Source organism: Malurus melanocephalus, unplaced genomic scaffold (genome assembly GCF_030028575.1).
Source record: "Malurus melanocephalus ecotype Western Australia unplaced genomic scaffold, MMel_1.1 scaffold_746, whole genome shotgun sequence".
NCBI lineage: Eukaryota > Metazoa > Chordata > Aves > Passeriformes > Maluridae > Malurus > Malurus melanocephalus.
The window spans coordinates 200,623-216,526 of NW_026623978.1; the positions used below are offsets into that span (position 1 = coordinate 200,623).

At 62.6% G+C, this 15,904-nt stretch overlaps 3 protein-coding genes across 4 annotated transcripts in view; all 3 read right to left on the reverse strand.

The window, feature by feature from the left end:
* Positions 1-3,941, reverse strand: part of ENTREP3 (endosomal transmembrane epsin interactor 3) — a 6,565-nt gene extending 2,624 nt beyond the window's left edge. Inside the window, exons 1-10 of the mRNA XM_057384774.1 lie at positions 3,155-3,941; positions 2,514-2,570; positions 2,284-2,394; positions 1,985-2,110; positions 1,783-1,890; positions 1,468-1,628; positions 1,273-1,372; positions 1,113-1,197; positions 441-1,016; positions 116-231 (exon numbers count right to left, since the gene is read on the reverse strand). Of these exons, the coding sequence (XP_057240757.1) occupies positions 116-231; positions 441-1,016; positions 1,113-1,197; positions 1,273-1,372; positions 1,468-1,628; positions 1,783-1,890; positions 1,985-2,110; positions 2,284-2,394; positions 2,514-2,570; positions 3,155-3,373 (1,659 nt within the window). The 5' untranslated portion in view covers positions 3,374-3,941. The remainder of the gene's footprint in view (positions 1-115; positions 232-440; positions 1,017-1,112; positions 1,198-1,272; positions 1,373-1,467; positions 1,629-1,782; positions 1,891-1,984; positions 2,111-2,283; positions 2,395-2,513; positions 2,571-3,154) is intronic.
* Positions 3,942-4,183: 242 nt separating this feature from the next.
* On the reverse strand, positions 4,184-7,208 carry SCAMP3 (secretory carrier membrane protein 3). The gene is made up of 8 exons (XM_057384788.1): positions 7,012-7,208; positions 6,756-6,875; positions 6,558-6,678; positions 6,353-6,481; positions 6,061-6,220; positions 5,791-5,892; positions 5,592-5,709; positions 4,184-5,510 (listed from the first exon to the last, which is right to left on the reverse strand). Exons 1-8 carry the CDS (start codon positions 7,120-7,122, stop codon positions 5,364-5,366), a joined length of 1,008 nt encoding a protein of 335 aa, XP_057240771.1. The 5' UTR covers positions 7,123-7,208; the 3' UTR covers positions 4,184-5,363.
* A 2,177-nt stretch (positions 7,209-9,385) lies between these two features.
* The window catches only part of CLK2 (CDC like kinase 2), an 11,477-nt gene continuing 4,958 nt past the window's right edge, over positions 9,386-15,904 (reverse strand). The window contains exons 3-13 of one of the 2 annotated variants that reach the window (XM_057384786.1): positions 15,663-15,897; positions 13,911-14,004; positions 13,498-13,564; positions 13,065-13,181; positions 12,697-12,863; positions 12,188-12,282; positions 11,753-11,882; positions 10,887-10,969; positions 10,585-10,664; positions 10,342-10,432; positions 9,386-10,038 (exon numbers count right to left, since the gene is read on the reverse strand). In XM_057384786.1, the coding sequence (XP_057240769.1) occupies positions 9,856-10,038; positions 10,342-10,432; positions 10,585-10,664; positions 10,887-10,969; positions 11,753-11,882; positions 12,188-12,282; positions 12,697-12,863; positions 13,065-13,181; positions 13,498-13,564; positions 13,911-14,004; positions 15,663-15,897 (1,342 nt within the window). In that variant the 3' untranslated portion in view covers positions 9,386-9,855. Of the gene's footprint in view, positions 10,039-10,341; positions 10,433-10,584; positions 10,665-10,886; positions 10,970-11,752; positions 11,883-12,187; positions 12,283-12,696; positions 12,864-13,064; positions 13,182-13,497; positions 13,565-13,910; positions 14,008-15,662; positions 15,898-15,904 lie in introns of both variants that reach the window. The other variant, XM_057384785.1, reaches the window with a different exon arrangement.

A 15,904-nucleotide genomic window follows, 5' to 3' on the forward strand; every position in this document is an offset into this window, starting at 1 on the left:
CCACAGGCCTGGGGTCCTGCTGTCTCCCATCCYTGGTCAGCAGGAGCAGTCCCACTGTGGGTCCCATTTGTCCCAGCCCCAGCACAGTGAGCCCGGTCCTCAAAGGGTCACAGACCCCTTCCCAAGCCCCCTTTCTATCCCAGTGCATCCCAGTGCCCTCACCTGTATCAGCGGAGGAGTCGGACACGGTGTCCTCCAATGCTTTGGTATAAAGTACTTCCCTGAAATCTGCTGGGAGCAGAGAGAGCCCTCAGGTTTGGGCTGTGCCGAGCCCAGGCACCACAGCCCCCTGTCACCACCCAGCTCCCAGCCCAGCAGACCTCCCCTTCTCCCCCCGTTCCTCCCCAGAMCGCCTCTAATCCCATCTGTGCAGCCAAACCCTGCAGCACATCCCGGCTGCAGAACATCCCCATCCCCTCCCGCCGGTCACCGTCACCTACCAGCGTGGCTGGCCATCGGGACACCGGGGTCACTGTGTGACCTCAGCAGCGGGCGCGGGGCCAGCCCCGGGGCCGGCGACGACGGGCAGGAGGTCTCGCTGTTGCGCCGGGGCTGGCCGGGGCGACCGGGCTCGGCGGGGCGGCCACCCCCGCGTCCCTGCAGCGAGGAGCCCTTGTCCTTGAGCCGCACCTCGGGGAAGCAGGGCCCGGCGCAGCGCGCCAGCCCCGCCAGCCGGTTGCAGCTGTGGGTGACGGCTCCCCCGGCCAGGATGCCGTCGTGGCCGGGCTCCGCCGTGGAGCACGAGTAGGATCGCTCTCCCCGCACGCGGGGTTGGGGTGTCTCCTCGAAGGGGCCCTGCAAGCCCAGCGTGGGGCTGCGAGCGTGGTGGCTGCACTGCACGCAGTCCACGCTCAGGCARTAATCGGCGCGGCTGCGCTGGATGGAGCGGAACAGGACGTAATCCACGGAGCGCATGGAGCCCTGCAGCTCCAGCAGGCACGAGTCCTCCGAGGGGCTGCTGTCCCCGGGGATGTCCATGATCTCGGACATGATCAGCGAGCCGCTGTCCATGGACACTGAGAGGAGCGGGTGGGCGCCGCTGAGGAGCTGCCGGGAAGAGCCGGAGCCGCCACGGTCCCTGTCCCGTCCCCCACGCCGGGGGGAGCGCTCACCTTCTCCGCTGAGCACGATGGAGGGGACGCGGTCGCAGGTGCAGGCGTGGGAGCCATCGGTCAGCTGCGAGTCGTACAGGGTGGCCTGAGGGACAAAGCGCTCAGGGCTCAGCCGAGAAGGAGCCCGCCCTGCCCGGTCCCCCTCGCCCGCAGCCCTCACCTGGCTGTCTCCCCGCAGCCCCATCACGGTCTCGTACGACGGGGGGAAATCGGTTGGATAGAGGGGCACGGGGCTGTCCATGGAGCCGTTGTAGGTGATGCTGCGGAGGCAAGAGCAGAAAAGCAGCACAGGGTGGGACGAGCCCTGCGTGGGGACACACAAACCCCCCCTGCTCCACCAGCTCCAGGCTGGTACCTCTGCGCATCCGTCTCGGAGCTGCAGGTGTACTCAGGTGGGTAATAAGGGGGCGGTGGCACCGGGGGCACGAACTCGTCGAAGTCCATCATGCTCTGCAGAAAGGTGTCGGGTGGGGACGTGCACTCCAACGTCACAGAGCTCGAGCGCTGGGGGACCAGCTGCAGGGAGAAGGGAGAAGGGAGAGCTGAGACCTCCTGCCCAGGAATCCAGCAAGGGATGTGCATCCCGGGCTTTAATCTGCACCTGGCTGGGACCAGCTCCTGGCACCCCAGAACCCATCCCAGCCCCATCCGGCCCGGAGCTGGGACTCACCACATGGACAATGTCGAGCGAGAAGATCTGGATGCAGCACACGACGGCGGAGAGCGTGCAGATGACGGTGGAGAAGATGGTCAAGCCGCAGACGCTGAAGAGGAGATCCTGGGGAGCAGTGGGGTGAGCTGCGGAGCCCGCAGAGCGTGGCCGGGCGTGCGGCCGCTTCCCAGGGAGCCCTGGTATCCCCCTGRCCGTGCACCTTGAGTGCCACGCGGATGCTCCGGCAGTTGGGGTTGGGGAACATGGTCAGCATCTCGCTCTGCTGGCTGCAGGAGGCGGGCGGGGGCTCCGAGCGGGCCTGGCAGCAGACACACGAGTCCCTCTCCTGGGGACAGGAAACACCGTGAGGAAGCTGCGGATGCCGCGCTGTCCCCTGAGAGCCACCAGCGCGACCCGCGGCTCGACCCCGGCTGTGCAGCTCCCCGGAGCACCGCAGCCGGGGATGAGCTGTGCGGAGAGGCCCGGGGGGCACCGGGGGCTGCCCCCGCTCAGCCTCACCCTCTCGCAGGCCTCCAGGCTCTTGACCAGCTGCGCGTTCTGGCAGGACAGGATGGAGCCGGCGAGGCTCAGCATGACGCCCAGCACCGACAGCAGCGTGAAGAAGGCGATCTGCAGCGGGAGGAGAGGGGCTGCCGGCCGCGCAGGGCTGCGGAGCGGGGGCGAGGGGATGTTCGAACCCCCCATCCTGGACTCCCCCGCCTGCCCAGGGGCRTCCCCCCAACACCTACCACCAGGGTGAGCGGCCGCTTCCAGGAGATGATGCCGACGAGCCCGGACAGCGCCAGCTGCGGAGGCGCAAGGCCCGGCGTGAGCACGGGGTGGAAGCTCTGCCCCTTTGGGGCCCCGAGCAGCCCCTGGCGGCGGGCAGAGCCCCCCGACCCCTGCAGGCCTGGAGCCAGCCCAGGAGCAGCAGGGCGGTCGGAGCAGCCCTGGCGCCGACAAGATGGGAGAAACTGCTGATTCAGGGCCGGGGGACTGCGGGCTGCTCTGGCTGGGCAGCAAACCCAGGCCACGATCCGTGCTGGAGATTCACCGCGGGGGACCCCGGCTCCTGCCCTCACCCCAATGTCCAGCAGAGAGAGCAGAGCCCCCATCGCTACCCGGTCCCTGCCCTGTGGTCACTGCTGTGCCCCCGCTTTCCTCCCTGCCCGCAGCGCAAACCTCAGCGCGTCCCCGCACCCCTCGGGGGTCCCCATCCCTCACAGAGTCACCCTGGGGGAGCCCTTGGGATTCTCCCACAATGCACCGCGGCAGCCACGGGCAGAGGGTGGGGGAGCAGCGGGGCTGCCCTCCCTTGGGACCGGCCGCAAGCTCGGCCCCCGGGGAGCCGTGCAGCCCCCTCCCCGCGCCGCCCCGGCCCCACACTCACCGAGAAGCCGGCCCAGGACGGGCAKGAGTGCCGGATTTTGGTGGAGGGCGTGATGGTGGCCGCCACCAGGCTGAAGGTGACGATGAGGACGCCCAGGATGGCTTGGACGAGACCCAGGACCAGCAGGACCTGCAGCCAGGTGCGCTGAAGGCGGAGGTGGGTGAGGCTGCGGGAGCTGCGGCCGGTCAGCGAGCGGCTGGAGTCGGTGGGGGAGGGCATGGCCGCGGCGGGCGGTGGCTCGGGGCCGGCCCCGGAGCCCCGGGGCAGCCGGCGGCACCGCGCCAGGACCGCGGGCAGCGGGAGCGGCCGCTCTGCGGGAACGGGCCGGGCTCCACCTTTCGCCTCCCGGAGGATGCTGACGGCGGCTCTTCACTGCCCCGGGCGGGGCGGGGGGGGCTCGGGCAGCGCCCACGGCCACGCGGGGCCGGGGCCGCCAGAAGCTCGGCGGAGGACAGAACCGGCCTCACCGCTCCCTGAGCACCGGGGCCGGCCTAGAGCCGCCGGCCGACAACGGAGCGCGGCCCCGGGACCGCCGCCTCCTCCCTGGCCGTCGGTGGAGCGCCGGGCCCTCGCCGGGGGATCATCCCGCCCCGCGGGGACCGAGAGCCGCCGCCCGGGACGCGGCCCCCGGGGCAGCGGCAGCAGGCGGGAGCCGCGGTCCGGACCGGAGCATCCTCCGCGGGCRGCGGGCGCCGGTAGCGGTAAGGGCGGGCGGCTACCGGCGCTCTGTCCGCCCCGAGCCCCGCAGCCCCGGCGCCGTACGGAGCGGCGGGCGGGGACACCGGGCCGGAGGGAGGCTGCGGCCGAGCATCGCCGCCGCCGCGCCCTCMGGGATGCCCGGGGCCGCAGCTGGAGGCCGGAGCTCCGGGAGCTGCGGGGACGGTCCCCGCTGAGGAGCAGCTGCTCGGCCGCGCCCGCCCCGGGGCCGCCCCTGTGCGGCACGACGGGAGCTGTAGTCCACCCACACCGCCCCCGGGAGCTGCGACACCGACCCCGGCCCCGCCGCTCCCCCCGGCGCCGGTGAGAGCACGGAGACAGTGAAGGAAACAGAGTGAAACTTCATTTATTCCTTAAATAAACCCGGAGGCGGTCGGGGACAGCACAGGGGGAGCAGCGGGGGAGGCGGGGACCCCCGCAGGAGCCCTCGCCGCAGCGGGACGGGGCGGGCACCGGCCCCCACAGCTGAAGGCACAAAGCCTCTCGCCAGCCCCGGAGCTGCAGGGACAAACCGAGAGCATCTGAGAGGAGATGGGGCAAAGCAGAACGCATGAGACCTGTCCTGGGCATCTCCGGGGACACCGGGACAGGGGACAGAGGGCAGGTAAGGGGGGCACGGGGCTGCGCACAGGGTCTGGCTCAGCCCCCGAGCAGGGTGAAGGCTCTGGGTGAAGGGTGCTGGGGGGAGCGAGGGGTCACAGTCCTTGAAGCGGGTGGGGAGGGGGACGGAAGGAGCTGTCCACCCCTCCCCAAAGGCGAAGGGGGAGCCATGTAAACACCAGGGGCTGCTCCTCAGCACCCAGCCTGGCTTTGGGGTCCACACGGGCTAAAGGCAGGATCCCCACAGGCAGCAGCTGCCCGAGCGCTGCCCGGCCCTGCCCTGCTCCCCTCGTCCCTGTGCCTGGAGAGAGGGAGAGGACAGGGAAAGGGACGGGAACAAAAGGACAGGACACGCTGAGGACAGCACCAGCCCCATCCCCATCCCGCTGGAGCAAGCCCCAGGACGGAGAGGGGGATTCTCGGCCGAGCACGGGGGTCCCTGGGCACACAGGGGGCAAGGGGCCCCTCCGAACCCCAGGGTGCACAAGTGTCATCGCCAGGCAGGGAAACGGGAGAGCACAGAGGAAAGCAAGTGACCATTGCAGTCCCTGGAAGCGGCGTTGCAGCCATCGGGAGGAGGCTCCCACCCCCAGCAGCTGCTGCTGGAAGGGCAATGGTGGGCTCAGGGCTCGGCCGCAGCGCTTCCCACCCCGCTCCCCCCAGTCTGCTGAGGGGAGGGGACCAGCACAAACCAGAACAGCCTCTGTCCGTGAGGAAAGGGGGTTAAGAGCAGCAGACAATTCAGGCACCAGCACTTCCAAGCTGGGATGAGGCAGCCTCTGACAGCTGATGCGGACGCACGGGGATCCAGTGGAAAGTGCAAACTCGGATTTTCCTCTTCCTCGGGAAGAGCCCGCGTGCGCCGGGGAGGCAGGGCCAGGTGCCCGCACGGCTACGGCGCGCGGAAGGCGTTGGTGGCCGCGCCGGCGGCGGCGTTGGCCGCGGCTGTGCGCACGGCCTGGTTGGAGAAGACCCCGGCYGCAAACTCCTCCTGAGCCTTCTGGAAGCTGGCGCCCGTCCGGCGGTACAGAGAGTGGATCTGGAGGGTGGGAGCAGGGCGGGGGTCAGGGCTGCTCCCCCAAATGCAGGGGTCTGACCACAGGCTTTGATCCAAACTCACCTTTTTCAGCATAATGATCCCCAGCACAGCCACGGCCGTGAAGGACAGGGACACCAGGATCATCATCACAGCCACGGCCGTGTTAGTCCGCAGCGCTATCAGGCTCAGGATCCAGCCACTGCAAAACAAGAGCCCGCTGTCCCCGGGTTCCTTCCTCCCCACCCTCCTCTCGCCTCTTTGGGGTCAGCACGTGGCTCACCTGAACCCCCAGTTTGGGATGCCAATGGCCTGCAGCACGTACATCACGTTCTGGGCAAAGAACACGAAGAAGAAGACAAAGAAGTTGAAGGAACTGTCGCTCCTGGAAGGAAGAGACCGGCGAGGTTAGGCCACAGAAAAGAGCTCTCAAACTTTTCTTAGAAAGCAGGAGATGCAGGGGGAATGGGGAACTTTGGGGTGGAACACCCACGTCCCGCAGAGCCCGAGGCCCCAAGGAGCTGGAGCAGGGACATGGGGCACAGGAACGCACCTGAACGCTTTGTACATGGGCCGATACCAGCAGACGAAGGAGCAGGGCGTGTAGAGCAGAGCCCAGAGGATGGACAGGCCGAACCCAGAACCATACGAGGGGTCCACGCAGAACCAGGCGAGCGAGGCCAGGAAGTTGAAGAAGAGAGCGATGGTGCTGGCTGAGGGAGGGGACAGCACTCAGGAGCCCGAGCTGGGCTCCCCAACCCCCCAGAACCACCTGTTCATCCCCATTTCCCCAGCAGGATGTTCACTCCTCCACCTCCTCCCATGGTTCCCGAGGTTCCTCTCACCCATCCAGAGGTAGTACATGGTGGTAACGGTCTTCTGGAAGTCAGCRGGGATCTCCACGGGAATGTCCTGGTAGAAGCAGGGCTTCACCGGGCAGAAGGACGGCAGCGGGGGCCAGTTGTTGAGCCTCGCTGCGGACGGAAGGCAGTGAGGAGCGAGGAAGGCTCGCAGCGGGTCCCGTCCCTCCCCAGCCCCGCAGCCACTCACTTTGCGAACCGCCCAGGGCCGCGTTCTGCAGCTCCCGCTCCCGCCGGTCCAGCTCCTCCGCTTTCCGGTTGAGTTCCTCCTGCCGCTTCAGCAGCTCCGCCGTGGCGGCGGCGGCCGAGGCCTGCGGASAGTGGGACACAAACCTGGGCTCCCGCCGCCGCCCGTACCCTCCCGGCCCGGCGGCGCCTTCCCCCGTACCTGCGAGCCATAGGAGCCGTAGTTGCGGGGCTCGGTGGGACTCGCCTTCCGCGGGGGCTGCGCAGCCGCCGGTGCCGGTGGTGGCGGGGCTACCGAAGGGGTCTGGAACGGCGGCGGCGGCTGCAGGGGGAGAGGAGAGCGGTGAGACTGCGCCGGCCGTGGGGAGGGCTCCGCTACCCGGGAAGGAGCCTCGGTGCCCCAGGCAGGCCCCGGTACTCGGACAGGCCCCGGTGTCCGGGCAGGCCCCGCCGCTCACCGCGTCGTTCTCGAACGGGTTGTATCCGTCCAGCACCGGGCCGGTTTGCAGCGTGGCGGGGTCCTGGAAGGGGTTGTCCGGGAGCACGGCGGGGCCGCCGCGTTGGGCCATGGCCGGACCGGGACCGGGACCGGGAGCGCGCGCGCGCGGGGACCCGCGGGACCGGCGCCGCCGCCGCCACCGAGCCCCGCCCCTCCCGCCCGCTGATTGGTCCCGCCGCGCCGTGACGTCATCGGGGAGACCCCGCCGCAGGGGGCGGCTGCGCACGCGCCGGGGCCGCGCCGCGGGTGGGGCGCGCACGTGACGCGGCCACGTGTCCAAGGGGGGGGTCACGTGCGGCGCATCCCGTTACCCTCCCCCCCATTTTCTCACGGCTCCCCCCACGACAGCGGAGACCGGGACGGGTGCCCATCGCCCCCCGGTGTCCCTATCCCGGTGTCCACCCCCTCCCCGGTGTCCCTGTCCCGGTCCCCATCGCCCCCCGGTGTCCCTGTCCCGGTCCCCATCGCCCCCCGGTGTCCCTGTCCCGGTGTCCACCCCCTCCTCGGTGTCCCTGGCCCGGTGCCCATCGTCCCCCGGTGTCCCTGTCCCTGTCCCTGTCCCGGTAACCATCGTCCCCCGTTTTCCCTGTGCCGGTCCCCATCGCCCCCCGGTGTCCCTGTCCCGGTCCCCATTGCGCCCCGGTGTCCCTTGTCCCGGTCCCCATCGCCCCACGGTGTCCCTGTCCCGATCCCCATCGCCCCACGGTGTCCCTGTCCCGGTGTCCCTATCCCGATACCCATCACCCCCCGGTGTCCCTGTCCCGGTCCCCATCGCCCCCCGGTGTCCCTGTCCCGGTCCCCATCGCCCCCCGGTGTCCCTGTCCCGGTGCCCATCCCCTCCCGGTCCCCATCACCCCCCGGTGTCCCTGTCCCAGTCCCCATCGCCCCCCGGTCCCCCTATCCCGATACCCATCGCCCCCCGGTTCTCCCACGGTTGCGGGGCCCCACCCAGCCGCAGGTACCGGGACAGCGGCCCCTCCTGCGGGTCCCCCCGAGGCCTCACCCCCATCCCCCCGCCCAGCTCCCTGCTCTTACCGGGGCCGTGGTGCTGTGGGCCTGCAGCCCCCCCAGGCGGGATCCATGGGGTCGCCGGGGCCACCCCCGCAGTTGTCACCATAGCCAGGACTCGCGGCACGACGAGCACTTGGGGAATTTCTCTTGTGTCTCCTGTATCGGTTATTTATAGGAATCCACAAATCCATCCTCTCCAGCTGCCCACGGACTGCGCACTGATCCGCTCCCGAGCAGGGATTCCTCAGCATCACAGGAGCAGGACAGGCACCTGTCCCTGCCCTCAGTCCCCTCCCAGCTCTCAGCAGAGCCTGCTAAAAATATCCTTTAGACTCCGAACAGACTTAAAATGACACAAAACCCCACAGGTGAGCCCCCACCTCAACCCAGACAGGTGGCACCTGGGCAGGTAGAAGCCTTGGGTTTGGCTTTTGGACACCAGTGTCAATTTGGTTTGTTTTTTTTTTTTTTTTTCAGTCTGAGATAGACCACAGGTATGATTTGGTCACTCTGATCCTTCTCCAGCCCCAGGGWAGGGCTGGGCACACGGGCAGTGGGACAGGGTCTGCCCTGGCTGCCACAGCAGGAAGGTGAGGCCTSCCAGCCCAAGCTCAGTGAGTCAGGATGCCAAGCCCATGGAGATCCCTCACTGTCACCCTTCCTAAGACTACCTCAAACTCACTCGAGCTCAAACCAGACRTTTCCTTTCCCCTCTGCACCAYGAGAGCCTGCCAGGGCCAGGACAGYTGGCACAGCCTGGTGGAGCCACAGCAGAGGGTTCAGCAGAGCAGGTTTGTCACCCGCACCGCAGTGACTCTCCCCTCTGCCATCAGCTGTGAAAGAGCTCCAGAAATACCCAGGGAACAGCCCAAACCAAGGCCCAGCCTCCCTGCAGAGCCAAAAAGACATCAACAGCCCTGGGGTGGGTGTAGAACAGCTGGATGTGGGCTCCTGACACCCTCTTTCCAGCAGCCAGCGCTCCACCCTAAGGCTGAGAGGTTTCTTCAGGTAAAAAAAMACCTCTCTGAGGGCCCCATCGTCCCTTTTTCTGTCTCCCACCCCAAAACTGGACCCAGGGCATGAAGAAGGAGCCAGCCCCTGGTTTGCTGCCCATCACACCAGTATTGACTCAGGTCCAGCTGCAGCTGAGGGCCGAAAGCAGCTCCTGCACAGTGTTTGCTTGAGAGGAATCGTGCAGGTGGATAGAGCTGTTCTCCTGGACCACAAAGTTCCTTTCATCCCTCTTTTCCCCTACTGAGCACAGCAGAACAGCCCCAGGATCAGCTGCTGTCAGGCCAAACCCAGGCCAGGYGCTTTATTCACTTCATATTTATTTTTCACAAAGACTGTACAAAAATCTTATAAAACTCTGGTGTGGGGATGGGCTATGACATTGATCCAAAAAATAATTCCCATGCAGTCCCACCAGTTCCATAACTTACAAGGGAAAACAGAGAAGCTACAGAGAGCTGCGAGTCCTGGAGTATTTACACCGAGGAGGGGGCAGAAACAGGAGACAAAGCAACACGAGAGGTATTTACAGCACAGACACACAGGCCCCCCTCACCTCACGAAAACGGCAGCAGCGACAGCAGCTCGGGGCCGTGGTGCTCCCGAGGCTGGCAGAGAATCTGGGCTATTTACAATATCTCACATATTAACAGCTTTATAAACATGTGTCCAAGGAAGTTCATCTCATGTATAAAAAAAAAAAAGCACCAAGTGTCTGAATAGAAATCACACGGGGCCTCCACGGGGGCTAGAATCCGAGGGCTGRCTGGCACCTGTGGCGTCACCGGCTGATGTCCCGGCTCGAGTCCCACATTTTTGTGCTGGGTTCCATGCCCAGCATGTCGAAGAAGGGGTGCTTGAGGGCCTCGGYCAGGGTGACACGTTTGGACGGTTCRTACTCCAGCATGCTCTCGATGAGGTCGAACAGGCGGTGATGGTCCTCGGCCTCTGAGGTCAGGTATCGCTGTGAGGTGGAGGGGGATGGTCAGGCTCAAGGAAGGCCACACTTTATCCTGGGATGTTCCCTGAGCTGACCATCACTCAGCCTGGACCTGAGCTCGGTGCTTCTCTATCCAAAACTGACAGATTTCTACACACCCTCCCTTCCCCAGGGCCCTTCTGAACTCTCCATGCRCTCCACTTCAGATTAAACTCAGGCTGCTGATCTTGGTTTATGCCTGGCACAGCCAAGGCTCCCTCAGAAAGTCGCTGGTCTGACATTTTGCTGACCCAGAGGAGGATCTGAGGAGGGGCTGAGCTGCCTTACCCGCAGTGGTTTGCAGTTCTCCCGGACGTAGCGTCCAGCTGAGGTGTTCTCGTCCCAATCCAGGCGGCCRTGGTAGAAATATTTCTGTTTCCTGTCACAAAAACAGGCAGGAGCAGGTCACACGTGAGCACAACTCACCCTGCAAGGTGCCAGCCCCTCCAAAATGTGATCCCTCAGGGAAAACCACTGCCTGTGGAGCAGGGAGGGCTGGCAAACCTGCACTGCCCAGCTGGCCTCGCTCACCTTGTCTTGCGGACCATCCGAGAAGGAATTGGCCCCAGGATCCTCTCCATCATGGCCAGGTGCTCCCGGTTGTCGTGTGTCTGAGAGAGAGAAATGTCAAGGGAAGGCATGGAACATTCCAGAGGTTCTGTCCTCACCCCTGGGTATTCCCCCACCCAGAACCATCTGGCCAACACCTCGGCTGTCTCTAAATGYTGCAGGGATTGAGGGACCCCCATCAGTCCCAGGGGCTYTGAGCTGTGCTGGGGAGCAYCMAGMATCCTCTCACCATTTGGGAAGTAGCCACACAACACAGTTCTCACCTGGAACAAGGTGAAACCCACATAATACTCAAAGATGATGCAGCCAATGCTCCACACATCACATGGCTGGCTCCAGCCAAGCTCTGAAAAACAAGGGTTTTTTTTAAATAAATGATCCAGTTACAGCCCAAGAATCCAAATCACTCTTCCTTCTAAAAAGAAAAAACTGAAAAAACAGTTGGTGGGATTTTTGGTTGTTGGTTTTTTTGGGGTTTTTTTGTGGTTTTTTTTTTTCCATCCCAGCCAGGCTGCTGGGGCACTGTTGGCAGCAATGCCAAACATCAGCTGATAATCATGGAATCATCAAGGTTGGAAAAGACCTTTAAGATCACCAACTCCAACCTGGGACCAATCCCCACCTTGTTACCCAGAGTTACCCAGACCAGGGCACTCAGTGCCACATTCAGGCATTCCTTGGACACTTCCAGGGATGGGGATTCCACCACTTCCCGGGGCAGTCCCTTCTAATGCCTGACAGCCCTTTCCAGGAAAAAAAATCCTCCCAATGTCCAATCTGGATATCCCCTGGCACAACTTGGGGCTGTTTCCTCTTGTCCTGCCCAAGTTCCCTGAGAGCAGAGCCTGACCCCATGTGGCACCACCCTCCTATCAGGGAGTGGTGAAGAGCCAGAGGTTCCCCCTTGAACCTCCTTTTCTCCAGGCTGAACAACCCCACAATGACAACATGGCCACAACTACGGCCTTCACAATAAACAGCACTGCAGAGGTGTTAAATAAAGCACTTCCCATCTCCCAGGGCAAACCCAGGACAGGATGTGGAACCCCAAACACTTCCCAGCCCAGTGGGGAGCACCCAGTGCCATCAAGGGGCACAACTGCCCTGGCAGAGACCCAGTGCCACCTACCCAGGATGACTTCAGGGGCCCGGTAGTGCCTGGTGGAGACAATTGTGCTGTGATGCTCGTGGTCAAACGTGGCACTGCCAAAATCCACCACCCTGATGGCCGTGCTCTTCACGCTCCGCTCGTCCCGCTTCTGCGTGGGGGAGAATGGGATCCATCACCCGCGAGCTCCAGCCCCTTCCTCACAAAGCTGAGAGCTTTAAAGGTCTTTTCCACAGCAGGGGAAAGCTTTGGGGGTCCCCAGCTCTGCCCCAAACAAGTTCCCACCACCAGCCAGCTACACCTGGGGTGCCCATGGCTCACCCAGCACTGCCTGAGTACTGCAAGGCCTTGATGGACTGCACAGAGCCCACATCCCCTGGGGCTGGGTCTGACTCCTCTGATAAGGTCAGGGACACCAAGAATCCAAAAGGACACCCAAGTGGAGGCAGTGGTTACCTTTTCCAGGTTGTAGGAGAGCTCGTAGTCAGAGTTCACAAAGAGGATGTTCTCCGGCTTGAGGTCAGTGTGGGTGAGTTTATTGTCGTGCAGAACTGAGGGAGCCAAGAGAGTCAGGGTGAGGGGACAGAAACAGAGCAAGGCTGCACACCCMAAAAAAGCCATCACTGGGTTCAGTTTGCTCACAMTGGCACCAGTTTAGCTCACATTTCAACCTGGGTGTGACCTGCCAGGCAGAGCCCAGGCCACRATGCTTCAGTAGAAGCACAAAGATTTATGGTATTGATCGCCAGAAGGTGCAGGGGGTGGATGCTGGAGTGCTCTGAGCTACTTGCCAGCCCACAAGCATCAGAAAATGAAGAGGATTCATTCCCACAGGGGCAGRAAGGCTCAGCCTCAGAACCACAGCAAAAACTTGTTGCTCTGGGCCACCAGTTGCCAAACTTCAACCTGCTTGGCCCCTCCCCAGGTCAGCCCAGTGCAGGGGGAGAGGAACAGAGAACACTTACATTTGACAGCCTGGCACACCTGGAAGGCCATGTGCCGTACTTGGTGGATGGGGTAAGGCAGGTAGTTGTTGTCCTTCAGGAAATCGAAGGTGCTGAGCCCCAGCAGCTCRAAGGAGATGCACATGTGGCCGTGGTAGTCAAACCAGTCAAACATCCTGACGCAGAGACTGACAGAAACATTCCAGTTRGGAACAGCTCTGAAGGCAGAGCTCGGCTTTGTCACCAGGCTCCTCCTTTCCCTGCTCAGTCCCTATCCCACAGATGCCTCCAAAACTATCCAGGATCACGTTCAACCACACAACACCAATCACCTCTTCCACCCCAATCTGAAACAAGCCCTTCCTGCTCTATACCAAGAGCACACTCACTTGGTGTTCTCAGGATCCTTCTCGTTGATTTTCTCCAGCACGTTGATTTCCAGCCGAGCAGCTTCTTTGTATTTCTCGACGTTTTTGATGATTTTCAGAGCAACACGTGCACCACCCCTGGGGAAGAAACAGGAAGAAAGCACAAGGTGAGCCCTGAGGGGACCAGAGGGGTTGTATCCTGTGAAAGGGACCTTCTGACCAGCCTGACAAACCCTTGCTTGAGCAGSTTATTAAGGGGTGACCACCAAAGCTGTGCCACTTCCCTTCCTAAACAGCCCTGAAGCTTCCCCCAGCACATGGGCGACCCAAGAGGGMGAGTGCCCAAAGCAGCAGAGGATAGTGGAAACCAAAAGATTGATTTTTCACCCCCAGGCACCCACGTTACACCCAAAAAGCTCCACTGCCAGCTGTCATCTCTCCTTTCCCCACGTACCTCCGGTGATCCATGCACTGCACCACTCTGCCGAACGTGCCTTCCCCCAAGGTGCTGATAATCTCATCTGGGAGGGAGAGAAGGAAAGGGAAGGAACTGAGAGAGGGAGCAGGACCTGGCTGCAGYGATACACAGGGCAGAGGAGAATGCATTGCAACACCTAACCTGCACACAGCTGGAGAGACCGGAGCAGCGGAAGGCTGACACCGGCTGCACAAGGCAGCTGCCCTAATTCCCTGGCACTTCAGTAACAATACACAATATAAACGTAGCTTTAACAAAAGGGGAAGGAAAAGGAGAGGGTTTCTCTTTAATAAACAATGAAAATAAAATGAAACAGAAAGATAAGACAGATCTGCGACTGCGATGGGAGCTTAACTAGAGAGCTAAATTATGTTACGATTTGGCTGTACATCTTTCTTGTAGCCAGTCGCCGACGCGATAGATCAGATGCCCCTCGTCGTCGTCCTCCACACTCTTGGCCCTTCTGCTGCTCTGTCGACTCCGCTGCTGGCCCAGGCAGACAGGGAATTCATCATTCACCAATCAGATTTTCAAACCAGCGCAGCAGCCAGCGTCACGCATTGGTTGGTTTGGAAATTCACATGGTTGTTTGAGGAGGGGTTGCAGGAGGAGATTCCCAGCCAATTCATACGGCACAGAGGAATATATAACGATAGGGATATTGCAAGGGAACATGTCAAGATACAACACACTAGCTCAGAAAAGAAAAAAACAGTTTGCTTTTCGTTGTAGCAAAAAAAAAAAAAAAAAAGGAAAAAAAAAAATAAGAAAAAAAATAAGAAAAAAAAGAACCTACAAACAGCCCCAACCCGAACCAGTGTGAGAGCAGAGCTGTCGGAGTGAGGGGGCTGAGGGGCATGGAAGGAGCCGGCTGCTCTCGCTCCCACGGGGGCTCAGAGAGGAACAGCACAGGCCTTGGGGTCCTGGGGACTGCCTGAGCACGCCAAGGGCCAGAGGCCACGGGAAGGGGCTCCTGGTAGCCCCACGGCCACCACAGAGCAAGGGCAGCAGGAGGCAGGTGCCGGGAGGTCCTGCACAAGCCCAGGYTGCCCCCACAGGCACCCCCATCCCACTCCAATAACCGCCCACACAGCTTCCCCCAGCCCCGACACTCAGGGAAAGATGAATTCCGAGATTTCAGAAGCAGCTCTAGATAAATGATCCATCCAAAAACTGAGAGTTTGCAGTGACTTCAGGGGAAAGACAGACACTTCTTCCTAGACCCTCCCCCGAAGAGGCTGATCCTGGAAGGACTAACTTCCAGAAGAAAAGCAGAGCCCAACAGGGAACAGGGACAGCCTGGGATGAGGCAGATAAGAGGTTTATGCCAGAGAAGAGAAAAATTCCTGCCTTCGGTTCCTCAGCTAAGTATGCCCATACCTGGGAACAACCGGCCAGCAGACTTGGGACCCAAATCCAGCCCCCAATCCCCTCCCTGGACACAGAGCCAGAACAGACCAGACAACACTGAGAGCTCCACACACAGAGCAGAGAACGTGTCTGGGGTCTAACAGAAGTGGAAGGTGAACAGCAGAACAGACAAGAAGAGAAAGCCAGGGACGCTGCCAGGAAGAGCCTGGGATGGTTCTGCCTCCACCTGAGCTGAGTGGTCCGAAAGCTCTGCTCCTCCGCAAAGCCCCTCACACGACACCCCACATCAGCTGGGCCCACCCAGGAGGATCCTGCTCTGGGGCAGGTTCTCACCCTCAGAGCCAGGGGCTTCCTGCCACAGCCTGATCCAGAAACAGCGGGCAAGCCACCTGCCACAGGCTCTCCRGGACTGGGACCAGCTGAGCGCTGGCTGTTGGAGCCTCGCACAAATCCTGCCTGCCTGGGGCTCCTACACAGCTCTCCGTGAGCATCACCAAAGAGGAAGAGCTGCAGCACCACCCTGGGGACCCGCCAGCTTCCTACATGAGCGGGTAACACTGAGAGAGCGGCACAGCCACCCGTGCCCAGCTGGCACAGCGCCGYGCCGGCGCAGAGGGACGTGGGCAGGAACGCTCTGCACCAAAACTTCTCTAMCACACACAGTTCAAGCCGAGTCCGAGAGAGCGTTAGAAAGTGAGTTTTCTACTTACCCAGCTCGGCACCTGGGAGAGAAAGGTTACAGGGCAGGCGCARCACAGCACGATACTCACCGATGAGGAGCGGCTAAAGGACCGGCTGCGGCGCCGCCTCCGCCTGTGCTTACGCCGGCTGCTTTTGCAGCTCCGGTAGCTGCCCTCGCGGTCCCGGGAGCGCCGGTACTCGTAGGAATGGCGGTACTCRGGCTCGTAGTAGGCGTCGCCCCGCTCGCGGCTGTAGTCGTTGCGCCKGTAGCTGTCACAGTAACGCCGGTCGTAGGCCCTCCGGTCTGCAGAGTGGTCGTCGTAACTGGGTA